Raw genomic sequence first — 18,298 nt, 5'->3', positions numbered from 1 at the left:
CCTTCAACACTTGCCTTGGCACCCTCTTTGTTTTCCAATCACACCTGGCTACTAACCTGCATGGAATTCAGACTGTCCCAGCCATAGTCTCTGATGGACAGCTGAAAATGGGAAAGTCAGTAACCCGGCTGTTGGCCGGACATGGTGGCTCATTCCTGTAATCCCAGCACTTTGGCAGGCTGAGGCAGGTAGATCACTTGAGGTCAGGAGTTCAAGACTAGCCTGGCCAACATGGTGAAACCCAACTCTACTAAAAATACAAAAATCAGTCAGGCGTGGTCGTGCATGCCTGTAGTCCCAGTTACTCAGGAGGCTGCGACAGGAGAGCCGCATGAACCCAGGAGGCAGAGGTTGCAATGAGCCAAGATCGTGTCACTGCACTCCAGTCTGGGTGACAGAGTGAGACTCTTGATAGATAAATAGATAAATAAATCCCAGCTGTGCTGAGCACCGTTCTGTAAAGACTTTCCCTTTTGCCAGGAACACTGAACCATGTAGGTTTGTAAGAAGGCAAAACCTGGTTGTAGCATAACTTGGTCATGCCAAGTGTGCCAAACGTCAGAGGCCCTCAAATAACTGGTCCTACCACCAGTTTTCCTGTACAACCTACATACATGCTTTCTGTCTCTTCCTCTCCCCCTCTCCATCTCTGGCCACAATCCTACAATGTCCATACTTCCAGCCATGTACTCGACAGTCAAACAAAAAAAGTTCTAAGGTTTGGCCAGATGACAGTATACAATCAGCCCAAACACCTACACTTTCTACATTGACTGTACCATCCACATTGATTATTCCAATAATCCATACATCAGTAAACATTTAATACACTAAATTACATCCCCCACTCTATTCACTAATGAACCTGAGAAGTAACAAGAAAAAGTTTTTCTGGTTAAGAAAATGCAGTTCATTACAGTCATTACAGCATTTGGGTCTCTCAAGATTGGCCTCTTCCATGCAAAAGGCATTACCATGGTGATCTTCTAGACACCATATGTTTTCCTCCCATATCTTTTGAGCCAATTAACCTACTCTCCTCCCAGAGCACATGTACAGTTCATGGCAAGTTAGGAAGAAACCATCAATTGACTGGGTTGCAGAAAGTTTAGAAGCAAACAGTGGCTCTGATATATCCCTAACAAACAGGTTTCATGCATAACAAAAGAAATGTGGAGTTCTACTCCAAGACTGAATACCTCCCAGTTTAAGCAATTTTCATATACAATAGAAACAGAAGTGTTCCACACTGATGCTAAAAATTTTGGCTTAAGTTAATTCCAAAATACCACAGTTGAGAAGGAGTAGCCTTGAGTGACTCTCAGTTCATTCATTTGACCATCATTTACGAAACGCTGTACAGGATCCACGTGCTGCATGCTTGTGAGATGCAGAGGGCAAGACAAAAGTCCTTGTCCCCAAGAAGCTTATGATCCAGAATAATTAAAACTTCAGAGGTCATAAAAGCCTTAGAAATCTAATAAAAGTTGCAGATTCCTAGGAAAATACTTTCACAGAAAGAATATTCCAGATGATTACAGGAAATCACAAGTTCCCCAGAGGGAAATCCATGTACTTAAGTAAAGTACCCTTGATCTAATAGGAGAGGGGACATAGGTTCATAAATATATAGTTCCAAGGTATGTATTAGAACTGCGTATGTATCATAGTTTGGTTCATTATCATTTTGGATTATGTTTGCATGCTTTTCAGGATTCTGTGAGGTGAGTGGAACCTAAGGCCTCAAGGACCACCTTACACAGCCCAGTGTCTGAGGTACTGGTCTGGTCTGGTCTCGCACTTTGATACTTGCGAGGGGCTGCTGCAATGTATAATTTCTTGGTAGAAGCTGGAATTACAAGGAACACCATCGTGCCACCTACCCCAACACCTGCAGATCACAGATGTGGAAGGGCAAACACCCTGTGCAGCCTAGATAACCCTTTGTTAAGTTCTTATGGGATTGTTCATGCCCATTCATCTCTCAAGGCTACCCACAGACAGGCTGGCCTAAGTTAGATCGATGTTCCTGACGCATTCCATGTGCTAGAAAGCAGAGATATTTTCTTTTCCTTTTTTTTTTTGAGATGGAATTTCGCTCTTGTTGCCCAGGCTGGAGGGTAACCGCATGATCTCGGCTCACTGTAACGTCCGCCCCCCAGGTTCAAGCGATTGTCCTGCCTCAGCCTCCCGAGTAGCTGGGATTACAGGCATGTGCCATCACACCCAGCTAATTTTTCTGTACTTTTAGTAGAGACAGGGTTTCACCATATTGGCCAGGCTGGTCTCAAACTCCTGACCTCAGGTGATCTGCCTGCCTCACTCTCCCAAAGTGCTGGGATTACAGGTGTGAGCCACCACGCCCAACCAGCAGAGATATTTTCTTAGTAAAAGTGGTGAACGTAGTTTCTCTGAGACCCTATTCCTACTGCCTTGGCACTGCTCACTTTAGGACTTCTTTCTGAAAAATCCATTATTCTAGGTGAAAAGTGTAGATCTGCCAACACCTAGGCTCCCAAGGATGCCTCAAATCCTTTACTTTTAATTGAAAGTCAACAGAATGAAGAACTTCAGACAGACAAAAAGGAGAGAGGCTTAGGCACAGACCTCTCTGGCACAGACCAAACCAGTCTTTACATCCTGGTAGATGAGGCTGGTTCTGCCCAAAACATTGAAGCATCAAGTTAAAACCCAACTGCTTTTAGGGCTGAGCAATCTAGCGAGTGCTGTACCTAAAGCCAGCTGCTCACTTCCTTCCCTGTATCTAGACAGCCTATTAGCTGGTTTCTGCACACTTAAAGCCAGCAAACCAGGCACATCTTGCCAGTAGAGTTTCAGAATTGGGTTCCCCTGCCTTTACTGCCTTCTACATGTGCCAGGGAGAGCACTGGACCATGGAGTCTAAGAGGCCCAGCTTCTCCTCTCCTTGTACCATTTCCTTTTTTTTTTTTTTTAATTGGAGATAATCTCACTTTGCCACCCAGGCTGGAATACAGTGGCATGATCATGGCTTGCTGCAGCCTCAAACTGCGGAGTTTGATTCTTCTGCCTCAGCCTACTCAGTAGCTACAACTACAGGTACACACCACCATACTCGGCAATGTTTTTTTTTCTTTTTTTTTTTTTTTTTGGTAGAGACACCGTCTTGCCATGTTGCCCTGGCTGGTCTCAAACTCCTGGATTCAAGCCATCCTTTCACCTTGGCCTTCTTGTTTCCTTTCTAAAACTGCTTCTCTATGGTAGTTCATTCAGTTTTTAAATACATAAAGCTCAGAAGAAAATACTGTAGGGCTGTGGTAACATTCATGTGGGCTGGAAACCAATGTACCTCAGAACCACATTTTTAAAACTGAGGATGAGAAAGATCGAAAAGGTGGGTGGGAGAACAGGAAACACATGAAGAGGTATACACATGTGCACAGAGAGTGAGAGGTGAGGAGAATGAATTGGAGAGAAAAGCTTCATTAGACTCCGAAAGGCAAGCAGTGGCAGTATACCAAGGTCACTTCTAATTTAGACCATCTAATTGGCAAACAGCCTCCAAATGGCTATCATCTCACAGGGCTTGGAATTAATGAAGCCCGATTATTGTCATTACCTTCCTCTTAGAAGGTAAAGTGAGAGAGCTGGTACCCAGGTGGGTGTGACAGCCCCCAGGCCAGTGGCCACCCAAGAAGATCTCCAGTGTGGGGGAGCCGGATGACTAGTCTGGCCCAGAGACTCACAGACACACAGGCACACATGGGGCACAGAGAGTCAGACACTGACGGAAAAAATCGCAAGGGACAAACTAGTGGTCTCAAAAGGGATATAGAGAAAAGTGCAGGCAACGCAGGGCCAGGGGCATGGAAGGGAAATCTGTGCAGGTGCAAAAATTACAGAATAATTAAGAGCTACCAAAGGGGGTAAAGATAAAGGGCTAGAGAAGGTGTTCCTAAGCTGCCCAGGAACCAATCCCATCTCCACTGTGAGGTCATATTCTGTTGAATGTTGAAAGAAGAAAGAAAATTTCCCCATACCAGTGCTTCAGGATCCCAGTGGTGTGTTCTGTCATGTAGAAAGATAGTGATCAATTAGAATAATTTAAGAGTATTGAAATGCATGGTAGATGGTCTTTCCTATTCTCATCCAGGGGCCAGAAACACGGGCCCCATGCCTTCCACCCTCACTTCCTGAAAGATTAGGAAAATAAGGCCACTACACAGCAGCTCCTACATCTCATTTCACCAATTTGAAATCTCAAGCTTCTTTGTAAATAGGTGAGAGTTCTTATGTGAAACTGACACTGGGGGCGGACTCCCCAGCCAGTTGTGGAGGAGCCCTTGTCTCATCTCTGTTAAGCTTTATAGATTTCCTTCTTTCATATAACGTGTGCGGAGACACTCTTTGGAGCTCTGTTTCCAGTAGGCCAAGAAGAATGAAGTGCTGTAGGTGCGGTCTCCATAGTGGAGGGCCAGCACTCTAGTTGTTCCTAGTGGTGAATATTCCTCAAGCACCCTCATCAGTAAGAAGAAGGGGGCCCATGGAAGACATAGATATGAGATGCACAGCATAAGCAAGCAGGTGTTACCATAGCAACAGACATATTAGACACTGCAGGTTCCTGAAAGCTGTCTGATAAGGTATTATTAAATGAAGCCTCCTCAAAACGCACTCCATTTACAACTGAACAGAAAGATGTTATGTAGAAAGTAATCTGTTTCCATTTATCAGGGTGGAATTTACTTTTAGTGGGACAGAACCGAACTCAAGCTAAATCCTGAGACTTTGGACCCAGACAGCAAAAAATATTTACCAGAATTTACAGCTGTAAATACCCCTGACACGCCCCTTGTCTGCCAGGAATCATCTATTTGGGAGATTTTGCAAGCTTTTCCTATTCTGCAGCCAACGGCAACTAACTCAGTCAACCATTTGGAAAGAAGAAAGATTCCCTCCTCTTGCTGCCATTCATCCTAGCCAGTCAGAGACAAAGCAGATATAACTTTCTTCTCCTGGAGGATGAATGACCATAGAACTGGCCATTCCTTAATGATATGGTTTAGAAAATGGAGCCTTGGTTAGAGGGCCATTTTTCATCCATACTCTTTTCAGTTTCCTGCTCTTTTTGTCCATGAACAAACAGATACAGTATATCGCTAGAAAGCCTAACCAGTACTTTCCTGGAGCCAGTTTTCTAATAAAATGACAGTAAAATACTCTCCCATGGCATGATTTTAACCACAGGTTCATTATAATCACTTAGTTGTAAAACAACTGCAAATTCTATTTTTACACCAAAATTTTCAGAGGAAAGACACTGGCATCTGCTTTGATTCATCGGGGCAGAAACCAAGATCAGTATTCCAGTCCTTGAACAGGCTCTCGAGTTCACCTTGTGGTAGGCTGATGAATTCCCTCTAACCCTGGCTGCTCTTTTTTTTTTTTTTTTCCCTGCTGAAGTAAAAGACTGAGATAGAGATGCATAGTTTGGCTCAATGCAAACTATCACCATGACTGGAGAAACCAGTTTAGTACTGACAGCCATGCCATAACTACATCTTCTCATGCAAAGAGAAAACTCATCCTTGCATATACATCTCTCAGTAAAAAGTAAAATATGTATATGATTACATTTCTCACAACTTTCAACTTTACTCCTGAATTCATTAACTTTGTCATGTTGCTAACAAATTGACTTCCCATTACCAGTACATTTCCCACAACCTGCACACTTCTCAGAAATGTCTAGAAAACATCTCCAGGGTCTGCTGTGGAAAGATGAAGCATGTAGGGGTTTCTATACAAGATACTAAGCACAGCCCCTTTAGGGAGCAGTGTCTCCTAAATAATTCTATTGTCAGGGGTTCTAGAACAGTTTTTATTGACCAGTCCCATGATGTATCCTTATGCTCCCTGGCATTGTACACACAATTTTATATTTGCAAAATACTTGATGGACGGTCAGTAACTGGTTATTAAACATCAGTGTGCAAAGAATAATCCAGTATGGCTGTATAGCTTTCATCAGAGTCTCCATAAAGGTCAACAATCACTGCTTTCGAAGATGCTGGTTACTGGGTAACTTCCAGAAATATCTTAGGGATTGGTACCCAAGCAAACGCAGCAGTAATATCCTGCCCTTGAAGACTCCATTGGTAAATGAAGAAGATTCACAATGACTACCACACTTGCCACGTGAAATTTACCTTGCTATTGCTGTTATGAAAATATAACAAACAATGAATATTTGAAATATAAGTTATACTCAAGTCCCTAGGGATAACATAAATGAAATTTTTACTGTCTAATGTAAACCAGTCATGCTGATTACTATAGGCCCACAGTTCCTAAACTAGATTGATATTAAATAGCAAAAATAATCACCTGAGTAAAAGAAAAATGTAGCTCAGTATTGACAATGCTTCCCTCCCCACATCTCTTTCTATTCCTTCAGGCTCCCATGGTTCCAGGCCATTAGCTGGGAAGTACAATGAGGCCTGTTACTTCCAAGGCTGATGAGAACGCTGAGGAAACCAGTAACACAGAAACCCACTGGTCCACAAAGGGAGGTTTTCACTTACAGAGAATCTTTACACAATATTCATCAGCCAAATACCTACAGAAAGTTAATTCATACTTGAAAGATCTCAGAAAGGCAACTCATGCTAGGTCACCTTTGAGCTTCCCATGGGCTGCTCAAGTTGTCTTGATGTATCGTCAATTATATGTTCTTCACGACTAAACATCGCTTACAACATTATTAATTTCTGCAGAACCAAATGGAACAGGAAATGCCTAGAGGTGATATGTCTGTGACCTGCACATTATAACGTGGAATTGTGAACAGACTACCTCTCTGGGAATCTTCACATGAAAAGGCAATCAGATTAACTTCCTATTAGTCCACTGCTAAAAATAATGCTAAGAAAGAGGTGAGAATAATTCTCTTTGGTGGTTTTTCCTCTAATTATCAGGAAAGGGCTTTTTTTTTTTTTTGAGACAGAGTCCTGCTCTGTTGCCCAGGCTGCAGTGCAGTGGCGTGATCTGGGCTCACTGCAACTTCTGCCTCCTGGGTTCAAGTGATTCTCCTGCCTCAGCCTCCTGAGTAGCTGGGATTATAGGCACCTGCCACCACACCTGGCTAATCTTTGTATTTTTAGTATGGGGTTTCACCATGTTGGCCAGGCTGGTCTCGAACTCCTGACCTCAGGTGATCCACCTGCCTCAGCCTCCCAAAGTGCTGGGATTACCGGCGTGAGCCACTGCGTCCACCCAGGAAAGGGCTTTCATAGCAGCACCAGCGTAGTCAAAACTAGGATATCACCACCACCGGCAGTATTTTGAAAAGTTTTCATGTTACAGCTAGATTTACATCTTTATACTAATTAGGCCATGTTTACAGTGGTCACTTAAGAGTCATGCCTTCAAAATCTGCAGCTCTAGCAATATCATATTCACAAATGCAAAACCCACATCCACGAATCAACATATCCAGCTGTACATTTTCTTGCTTTGAGAATAAAAGTATCTCCTGAGAAACTCCTCCTCCATTACAGGGCTATCCCTAGAGTTGAAAATTGTGGGTTCAAACCTCTACTCTGCTCCTTAACAAATGGCATCAAGTCAGTTAACATCTTTGAACTCAGTTTCCTTATGTGCTGATGGGAATGTGGCAAAACAATTTTTTCTTTCTTTTTTTGAAGAGATAGGGTCTCCCTCTGTTACCCAGGCTGTAGTGCAGTGGCCTGATCATAGCCCACTGCAACCTCAAACTCCTGGGCTCAAGTTTAGTTCCTGGCCAACATGGTGAAACCACATCTCTACTAAAAACACAAAAGATCCTCTCAACTCAGCCTCCCAAGTAGCTAGCAGTACAGGTGCATACACCACCATGCCTGGCTAATTTTAAAATACTTTTTGTAGAGACAGGGTCTCATTATGTTAGCTAGGCTTGTCTCAAACTTCTGGCCTCATGCGATCCCCCCACCCTGACCTCCCAAAGAACTGGGATTAGAGGTGTGACATAATGTACCTGGCTCCCTTCAAAAACAAAAATAGAGTTTGTTATGAGGATGAAATGAGACATAATGAAGGTAAGAGCAATCTAGTCCATGACCTGCTCAGTAAAGGTTTGAAGAATTTGAATGATGATTTCTTCACATCAATGGTTAGCTAATCCATGCCTCTGTCCCTGGAGGAGAGAGAGGATGTTAAGGGACACATGTTCAGCACTTTGGGCTATGGTCATGCCAAGTCTAAGACAGGGATGGTAGAACAAAGGTCACAGAATGAGAACCATTACCTGACGTTCCCAACTCTACACTGGCTTTCTCATCCAATAACACGGTATCTTGCTACTGCGCCACCTTTGACCCTGGAGAAAGACCACAGGGTGCTGCTCCTGGCTGCCTTACCGTCATAATGAGCTTCTCCACGCAGTCAGGTGCCACGCTGTGGAGGTGGGTGAGGTGCAGCTGGAGGTGGATCTTGTTGTTGAGCATGTCCTGGCACAGGGGGCAGCGAAGCATGGGCTGCACCGAGTGCTGCGTCATGGCATGCACACGGAGCCGGTTGACATCAGCATTACTGTACTTGCAGTAGGGACACTGGTACATCTGTGGGGAACACACCCACTGCTCTGAGCAACTGTGTGTGCCCCAAGCCCAGCCACCCAAAAGTGTGTGTTCCCCACCAATGTCTACAGCATCTCACCCCCCACCAGCAGAGTCCCTTCCAGCCTCACCTGCTCCGGTTTGATCTCCTCAGATGTTTTTGGTCGCTTCGAAGAGAGGGGAGACTCTGAGCTACCTGGGAAGGAGATGCGTTTGGAGGTTGCAGGAGAATCTGTCAGCTCCTTCTCTGCTTGGCTGGACGATGCTAGAAGAGAAAGTAGAAGATGCAATACAGCAGCCAGGCCAGGCCAGCTCCCAGAGGGTTTGTGTTGGGTGAAAATCAACATTCATTTATAGCACAGGATTTTCTTCAAACACCAAAATTCAAGAAGGATGAACATCCGGACTGATTTATCAAGCATGTTGGAATAGAAGCAAGTGTTTCTTTCTCCCCCATGAATTTCTGTCACTATGTTAACAACTGAACATTAGGAAAAGAAGGCAAAGAAATGGAATAAAAGGCTTTGGAGTTGGATTAAGCTAAATTCTGTCTGTTCTAACCACCCCCAATCTAGACACAATCTGCTGGCTTGTGGGGGGCAGTAGGGCTGAGGGTGGGTGGGAAGTTTTGCTTTGCCACCCCGAGTACCAGACATGCTCTGTTTCAGAGATCTAAGAAGAGAGGTGCTCTCAACTTTATTGTCCCTCCTTTTGGAATCACAACATGGCACAGCACCAGCAACATGACGAATGTGATTTGAGAAAGGTTCACATGGCTGTCAGCATACCAAATATGTGGGGGGGGGGGGGAATCAAGTTTGGGTTCTGGAGTTTGCTTTTGGGGAAGAAATAACTGGGGAGTAGAACTAAGCAGGGTTATGAATCCAAGATATAATCTAGCCAATGCTCCAAACCTAAGAGTTTATTCGGAGTGGGTGGGAAGAGGAAAAGTTTCCTATCTGCTTACCCAAGCCATGCCTCCATACCCCTCTTGCCTCTACCACCAAAAAACCAAATGCTAATTAAAGAGAAGCCGCCCATAAGGACTGAGTAGCAGACAGCACATACAGAAGTGCTGGTGGAAGGAGTTCTCTGAAGCAGGGAAAGGAAACATTTCTTTATTTTCTCTATTGTTTAACCTCAATCAGTAGGCACTAGGTTAGACTCAGGGTTTATAATTAGAAAAAAAAAAAGCTGCTATTTGTTCCTCCTTCCAGTTGAGGCGAACACTTTCAAATGAAAACAGCCAGGCTAAGGGTTTATCCAGGATAAGAAAGGCTCCTCCAGTTTAAACACAAATTCCAGTGTGGATGGATCTGGTTGTTCCACAACCTGGTCAATTTCTGAGTGTTGGCTCTTTCATTTGTTTTGAATGTGGTACTCCATTTTTCAGAATTTTGCTTAAAATTCTTAAAATTCATGAAAGTGGTAGTGAGAAAATATATACCCACTGCCCTCATGAAAAAATAATGTGACTCAGCACTCAGGTCACTGGATTAGAAAGCCTAATTTTTATTCCTTGTTAAGCTGCTTTCTGTTTTACCCTGTCTAGTTATCTAGCATGTATTTCCATTTATGCTTGGGTTTGAAATTTGTTCTGATGTGGACACCAAGATGCTGTCATTATAGATGTATACTTTAATAAACAATCTTAGAAAATCAATTTTATTCATTAAAGTCATAAGGCCACAATATAATTTTGAAAAGAAATGTGCCAAATGCAGGAAATATATTCCAGGAAGTTGATGCTGTTCCCAGAATGCACATCTTGTGACCTTTAACCCCAGTATCTCGGTAACCTGGTCTACGTAAGTTTGTAGGACATCTATTATTTAAAAAGTACAAGGACAAGCATATTACACACAGATCCCCCCCTCCCAACACACACATTCATAACAGTACTTTAATCTGTCTCGAATCGACTTCAAACCCATTTTGCTCTTAATGGGAGTTATTCATTTTCACTTGAAAGGTAATACATGACAGCTGGATGTTTAATGTGATGGACTGGCTGCCGATTAACTAGGTGCTGTAACATTCTAGACCAGTTCCCCCATGGCCCACTTCCCATCTCCTGGCCCCGCTCACACCTGATCCTACGGAACTTTGCGTTGCAGGTTTCAGACCTTACAGTGTGATGGGCCACTCCTGAACATGTCTACATTTGGAGCCTTTAATGTTTCAGGGACCTAAGTTCTCTTGCACCCAGAAGCTTCCTTATTTGCCATCATTTTGATTTTTGCTTACTGGTTCTCTTCTATATATTGACTCTTCAAATGCATTCTCAAGATGCGGTAGGTAAGGGCATCAAATAATACTTTCAATGTTTGTTTGTCACAGCCATTTCTTTACCTTCTCTATTGTTAACCCCAATTGATAGGCAGTAGGTTAGGCTCAGGGTTTACAGTAGGAAAATGTTGTTCAGAGAGAAGAAATTTGAGAGAACGATTGTGGCAGATAGGAAAAAGCTGCTATCTGCTCCTCCTTCCAATAGAGGCAAACCAAAACACAGATTCTATTCCATACACTCATCCCCATCTTTTTGTTACTCTGCCTGACTAAAAACAACACCTGTTTTTACAGGACTGTGACTACCTTGTAAATGCCCTCAATCTGCCTGCCACCCCACTAGGGAATGAGTCCATTGTGCACTTGCTCAGTAGTGTGGATGAATGGGCACCGAGGCTGAGACCACCCAACTCATCTCACTCTCCCAGAGCTGAAAAGCAAACACAGTAACCCAGTGCAGCATTAGTTTCCTCACAGGACCAAAGAGTCCATCCTCTTCCTTGAATGCTAAACACATGATGAATTGTGGTGAGGTTGCAGAGGTGAGAATTCTGGTTTCAGAAGCCACTATTCTTTCCCCCTGCATGGAGAGGAGAACTTTTATTATCTTTTTTTTTTTTTTTTTTCAAACTCAAACTGCTCTGGAATTCTAAAGCTTCTTTTGTGAGCTTGAGCTAAGGATCCATTATAAAGTGTTTTAAAAAATAAAATCACCACTTGCTCACGCATTTCTCTTTCTTCCCAGTAATACAACAGCCCTGCTCTAACATAAAATGTTGCATCCACTGGTGCACGAACTTAAGGTTCATCTCCATTCTATCTAGGACAATCTGCATCTTTATTCGATCAAATCTGTCTAGAAGTGGATATTAGCCACCTGCAGCTCACTGGTCCCTTCTCTAAAGATAAAGCAATGCCATTCTTATAACAGATTCTATAAACACCCAGTTCCAATCTCACTGAGTTTCCCTGAGTGATGTGGGGATAGCTCCTAAGAGTTAACTATGGCTGACACATGCTCTTCCCTTGCTTGGCCTCAGACATTAAAATGTCAGTCCCTATCAAGACATAGTACCAAAGTCTTTACACAGTTTCTATAGATGGGCAAACAGTTATATAAGTTCTGGCCAAGCACTGTGGCTCATGCCTATAATCCTAGCACTTTGGGAGACAGAGGTGGGAGGACTGCTTGATCCCAGGAGTTCAAGACCGGCCCGGGCAACATGGTGAAACCCTATCTCTACAAAAATTAGCCAGGCGTGGTGGCAGGTGCCTGTTGTCCTAGCTACTCAGGAGGCTGAGATGGGAGTATCACCTGAGTCTGGGATGTTGAGGCTGTGGTGAGCCATGATTGTGCCACTGCACTCCAGCCTGGATGTGACTGTCTCAAAAAGAAAAAAAAAGAGTTGTGCAAGTTCCCCACCAACCTGATAGATGAGGGTTTATCACAGGCCACAATCATTCTCCCAAGTTTCTTCTCTCTGAACAACTTCAAAAGGGCCAGAGTCTCAGAATAAATTTCTACTTCAGTTCTTTCACTAGCATACACCATAGGCATAAGTAAATGAAGTTGTATGGATACCAAGAGAAAAAGTATGAGGTTTTCTACTTTGAAGGCTTTTCTAACCTTAAAACTCTAGAAGACATGTCACAATATACAAAACACTCTTTTAAAAATCAATTACTGGTCACTCTAAGCCTGCTATGATGTCACATAAGTGAAATGGAAATAGATGCCCTCCAGAGACAAGACAGTTTAGACAACTGGTGCCTGGAAACTTTGGTTTATACTGGCAACAAAAAACCAAACAACTTGAAGCATTAGTATCTGTAGTGGTTTGTACAATAATGACAAAATGATGTGGAAACAATCTAGATTTCTTGCAATAGGGCATGGTGTAAGTAAACAATGGTACAGCCATTCTACTGAGTATTATAGACATGAAAAATGACTGCTATGAAGCAGTATGGAAAAATCATCGAGAATGCAAATCAGAAAAGAAGATAAAATGTGTATTGTCCCATGTTACAGCTATGTAAAAATTAGGTATTAGAAAAAAGACTAAAAGAAAATGATCATTGTCTTTAGGTGATGACATCACGGACCATTTTATAAGTTTTCCCATAGTCATTTTATTTTTAATATTACAGTTATCATTTAAGTTCAACTGTCCATGAAAAAGTTGGTATTTGAGGCTGTGTGGTGGCTCATGCTTGTAATCCCAGCAATTTGGGAGGCCAAGGCAGGTGGATCATCTGAGGCCAGGAGTTCAAGACCAGCCTGGCAAACGTGACGAAACCTCATCTCTAATAAAAATACAAAATATTAGCCAGGTATGGTGGCAGGCGCCTATAATCCCAGCTACTTGGGAGGCTGAGGCAGGAGAACTGCTTGAATCCAGGAGCCGGAGGCTGCAGTGAGCCAGGATCGTGCCATTATACTCCAGCCTGGACAACAAGAGTGAAACTCCATCTCAAAAAAAAAAAGAAAAAAAAAAAAGTTGGTATTTGGCTCTATGCTGTGCAAAACATCAGACGGTATTTTTTATTTTGCTAGTTAAAGCAATTTCTCTCATTTTGGCAGTTATAAAATACGAAAATATGTGTTAAATCTCAGTGAATCTTTCACAGGCAACATGTTGGGCTCCTGGGATTTCAAAGGGGATAAAAATGTGGTAAGGAATCATGCGACTGAATGCTACAGATGACAAACCCTAGAGAGCTAGGTAAATGGGATATCGTGGCAACGAAATGCTGGGTCAAACTCCTACTCAAACTTAACAGGACGCGAGCTGTGGATTCCATGCCACATAGACTTTCTAGGGAGTGAGAAAGCGCTTGCTCTGCTTATTAGTGTTAATGGTGGCCCTACCCAACACGTGTTGATGAGACACAGGAAAGACTAGCATGTCCCTGTTAGGGAGTTCCGAAAATTCATAAGTCAGCTTTCTGGGCCAACAGCCACCATATCCCCTCATACTGTGATGGGGTGGCCAACTACAACTCACAAAGACGAATACTGAGAGAGACAGAGCTGATTCATGATCATCTATTTTAACCCCTTGGCTTCCTCAGCATTCCAGGCAAAAGAACTTCTTTCAAAGGGAAGCACAGTTGTCAATGCGCGGCTCCCTTAGGGGGAAAACCACTTATGCATGGAGACCCTAACTTCCAGATATCCTTTGATTTTATCATCATTTATTTGAAAAGTATTTAACCTCTAAAACTAGTTACTTAAAAAGTTACCCTTCTACCCTTGCTACTTAGAGGGAACACGGAAGAGAGCTGATCTGCATTCATGCAACGTTTTGTTTGATTTACAAGACATGGTTTTATTATATTCTAAGCATATAGAATAATGAAAATATGGCTAGCAAAACTTCATGCAGGTAATGATTTACTTTAAGGAACAGTAACACTTAGAAAGCTTAAAAAGTGGCCAAAGATGGTGGAAGCATAGCCTTTCAACATTCACAGTCCCTTGTAACTTTACCTGATAAAACCATTCTTGCTAGAACAAATTCTCATGCAATCTTAATCTTTGCTAACAAATTCTACAGCCAAGTCACTGAAATTCTGGCCACAGAAAACTGAAGAGTTGTACTTGCAATCCCAGTGGACTTAATGCCAACAGAGGCTTCATTTTTCATTTAGAAACTGTACAACTCTGAAGCCAGGTAAGGCATGGAATTACTGCTTCATCCAAGATAAGCCTGAAGAAAAACTGGAAATAAAGTAAATATGGACCCTTATGGTCCCCCATTTTCAAGATATCCACTTGCCCTTCAAGAAAACCAACGTACTGGTAGAATGAGTTTGTGTGTTGCCTAAGCAAAATTCATCTTCTCACCACTCAGCACACTCACTGGAGCAGCTGGCATGGTGGGCTGCCTGTGACGCAAACCAGTCTCCCTCTGGACAAGACACCTCCCTCCCCTGGGGAAATCCCGGGGAAGGCAATCAGCTGTCTACGTTACTGGGAAGCTTCTTCTGCATCTCTTCATGGTAGAGTGACACTTGGAGGTGGTAATCACCAAAGTGCTGATCCTCTTCCTTTTTGACATCCCAGGGTGAGCCCACTGAGGGCCTGGGATGCTGCCTGACACTTGAACCTTGCGGAGAGTCCAAAGGCAGCCACCACCCCCACCTCTCAACCATCAGACTGTTAGCTAAAAAGTACTACTGACAGCTCCTCCATCTAAACTTCCATCTTCCAAACCAGCAACATAATGGAGGAGCCAATTAAATGATTATTAATTCATGCTACTTTCCGTAAGCCAGAGGTTCCCATTGCCTTGCATTCCGTAAACCAGCTTGCCACCTGCCCCAGAAATTTACAGCAATCTTTTATCTATCTCCATTGACTAGGGGAAAAAATAATTCACACAACTCCATCCTTGATGTCTGAGTTGGGATAACTATCCCAACACACAGATGTATCCCCAGATATGAAAGTGGTCATTCCGCTCAAAATTATAATTAAATGGAAGGTGCGGTGTGTTTCTCATAACCCCTTCTCTCTCAGCTTCTCATACCTCATACTCCCTCTAGACAGCAGAAATGTAGTATTTCCAGAGGGTCATCTGTGCTTCTGGATTCTGTGATCTTCTTACTTTCATTGAAAGTGGAGTTACTCCTGGCATTTGCTTGCAATTCCTTCCCCAGAGGACAGGCTGGGCTTTCTTACTCACATCTCCTGTGGAGCTACTGCACTTGGTAAGTGGCCAGAGATCTGGCTAAATTTTCTTCCTTCCCCAATAGAGAGAACAACAGTTCCTTTAAAGAATCTGCTTTCCTGCCAGCTTAGTCTTTAAACATGCATGGTCTCATTCTGCCTCCAACCAAGCACTTAAAAGATGTTTCAAAGAGGAGTAGGGGTGGCGGGGAAGAGGATTTGTGTGAAGCAGATGCATGCACATGTCCACTCAGCAAGGGGTGGTCTTCACGCCACAGCTAAAAAGAAGTTGGGGCTTCTCTATTCCCTGTCCAAAGGAACAGAATCTATCTCAACATCCAGCCTCGTGAAGTTAAGAACCTTCTGTTCAAAACGCAGTCCTATTCTCAGGAAAGGCAAGCTATCTTGTTCCCATATATCCCCAGAAAACATCTACCCCCCAAAATACAATATGTCTACATAGGTATGGCAAGACAAAGAGGTCCCATCCACTTCACAGACCTTTTATTTCTAAAAAGGATTTCAAATAAAATTGGATTTATAGTACAGATAGGTGTAAGAGTTACTCAGGGAAAGGCTGATTATTTTTCTTCTCCAACTTAAATATGAACGAAATAGGTCAGCACTTTAAAAATCCAGTAGCTCTTAGGTGTTATTGTTACGACTTTACTTTTTATTTGGAAATAATTATCGCCTCACAGGAAGTCGAAAGAACAGTATAGAGAGGGCCCATGTACACTTCACCCAGGTGTTACTTATTAAGCAGTTTAGATAAAGATTGCCAGGTCTTCAATCACTCTTCATTGTGATCCTGCCCCTCCAGCTCCTTCCCTCCCTCTGTCTCCACCACCCTCAGTCTTGCTTACATCTACCAAGACTTAGGGCCCTATGAGTGTCAGACACCTTCCCTGTCTTTTGGGAAAGCTCTGAGCCTCCCTCACCCAGCAAGGGCTCAGGACTTATTATCTAGTTAAAGAAGAAGTAGATTACAAAACCTCACGCTTGTCAATGAGATCGCAGCCTTGAGGTTCAGCAAACCCCAGAATGTGTCAGGCTCCCAGGCAGGGTTCATTAAAACACAGATCACAGGCCCTGTCCGGAGGTTTGGATTCAGTAGGTCTGAGTCAGGTAATCTGCATTTCCAGTAAGTCCCCAGGTAATGCTGGTGGTCCAGGGCCCACACTTTGAGAACAGTCGTCAGAACCAAAGCTTTGTGTAACTGGTAGGAACCACATCGTTTTGTGGTCTAACTAGAATTAAATGAGAGGGCCTAGCACGCATGGGCCAATCTGTCAGTCCACTTTAAATGACTCTGACGACATGATTCTCTCATCTAAACTCAGGGATGATGGCCAGGCCCAGTCGCGTAGCCTAGATGTTTTAAAACACCCTCAGGCCACCTGCTTACTCTGAAACAACTGCAGACACCTTCAAAGCCAGAAATTCAGAAGGAATAAGCTCCACGTGTTCTGTTAGCAGCCTAATCCAAAATAAGGACAGACTCCCTTGTTTATGGAAATCTCTTTCTTTCCACACGTCCTGTTCTGGAGAACCTCTGTGAAAAGAGGGCAATTATCTGTGGGCTACTTCCACCTTGCTGAAGAGGAAGCATCTTTTGAGTGCTGGCTTCCCTAGGCCAGGCACCTGCAGGACACAGCAGCTGAAGGCCCTCTTTGCTTCAGCCCTGGAAGGATGCACAGATCTATGCTAGCCCTCAGTTGCACAAGTCAGCAATCTGGGAATAGGGGTTCAGGCACCATTCTGTGGGGCTTCTGCTTTTTTTTTCAGGAAGCAGCCTCTCTGGCAGGCTCTGGAAGCCTCAGGGTGGGACGGTGGGTGCACGCTGACCAGTGGGTGCTGCTGCTTGCTCTGCATCTTTGGGGACAAAGATAGTACTAAGCCCTACATCAGAGACATCAATCCGTTGGACTGATTCCTTGCTGAAATATGCATAAGGCTAACCACACTGATTTGAGCTCCCAAAGGGCCATTCCACATTTCAGTTTCAAGACACCTTGCTCCCTCTATGTCAGGTTTGCAAATGAACCACCAGTCAAAACAGAGCCACCACCTGGTTTAGACCAACATCAGCTGTTGGTCTATTTAATAAAGTATAGGCATTGGGATTCCACCATAAGCCTGGCTCATGCCAGGATTGGAAGCTGGCTAAATATTCCTGACTTTGACCGGATTCCTGAAGTTGAGGTACTGAGTCAACCTGCCTGTCCTTGGCCTCTTGTTGGTTCCCCCAAAATATGCTGTCTTCCCCGGCAAAGCTTCCTACAGCTACGGCCATGATGTGAGGATGGGTGGCCACAGTCCAGCGACACACTAGGGGGTTTGCACTTATCACGCTTCCCTGTGGCTTTATTACAGGACTATGAAGAACCTCAGAGACCCTTGGACCAACAGAGGGAAAAGCCCAGAGGTGCAAGACATAGATCAAAACCAGTCGCAAGTGAGTCATTCTGGGATTGGGCCAAAGTTAATTAACAGAGGCTCATTCAGTCTCCACAGACTCAATCAATAATTAGGTTAGTTAGGGTCTCTGAGCCCCAACACAGTCTAGACTCTGAGAGACTGGAATATAACAGTATTCTTCTAGTTTCTTCTCATTCCAAATCTATCTTCCTAAAATACTAAATTTTAAGCGTGCAAGTGAACCTGTGAACACAAACAGATAAAATGTGGCGGTGTGTCCAGAATGGTGACAGACACAGAGAATTGCTGAATATAACTT

At 43.5% G+C, this 18,298-nt stretch overlaps 1 protein-coding gene and 1 long non-coding RNA gene across 5 annotated transcripts in view; one reads left to right on the top strand and one right to left on the bottom strand.

Moving 5' to 3' along the window:
* The window catches only part of ZFHX3 (zinc finger homeobox 3), a 279,630-nt gene that overhangs the window by 19,684 nt on the left and 241,648 nt on the right, over window positions 1-18,298 (bottom strand). For all 4 annotated transcript variants that reach the window (XM_032283837.1, XM_032283836.1, XM_032283839.1 and 1 more), the window contains 2 exons: window positions 8,726-8,859; window positions 8,397-8,597 (listed from right to left, as the gene is read on the bottom strand). In XM_032283837.1, coding sequence (XP_032139728.1) covers window positions 8,397-8,597; window positions 8,726-8,859 — 335 coding nt within the window. The remainder of the gene's footprint in view (window positions 1-8,396; window positions 8,598-8,725; window positions 8,860-18,298) is intronic.
* Window positions 355-8,862, top strand: LOC116555323. The gene is made up of 3 exons (XR_004270476.1): window positions 355-1,776; window positions 6,437-6,914; window positions 8,749-8,862. It is a non-coding gene; the product is annotated as an uncharacterized LOC116555323 (long non-coding RNA).

The sequence above is a fragment of the Sapajus apella genome, unplaced genomic scaffold (genome assembly GCF_009761245.1).
Source record: "Sapajus apella isolate SASKATOON/1434 unplaced genomic scaffold, GSC_monkey_1.0 scaffold15, whole genome shotgun sequence".
NCBI lineage: Eukaryota > Metazoa > Chordata > Mammalia > Primates > Cebidae > Sapajus > Sapajus apella.
The sequence above is the reverse complement of the archived record's forward strand: the minus strand, read 5'-3'. Positions and strand labels throughout refer to the sequence as shown.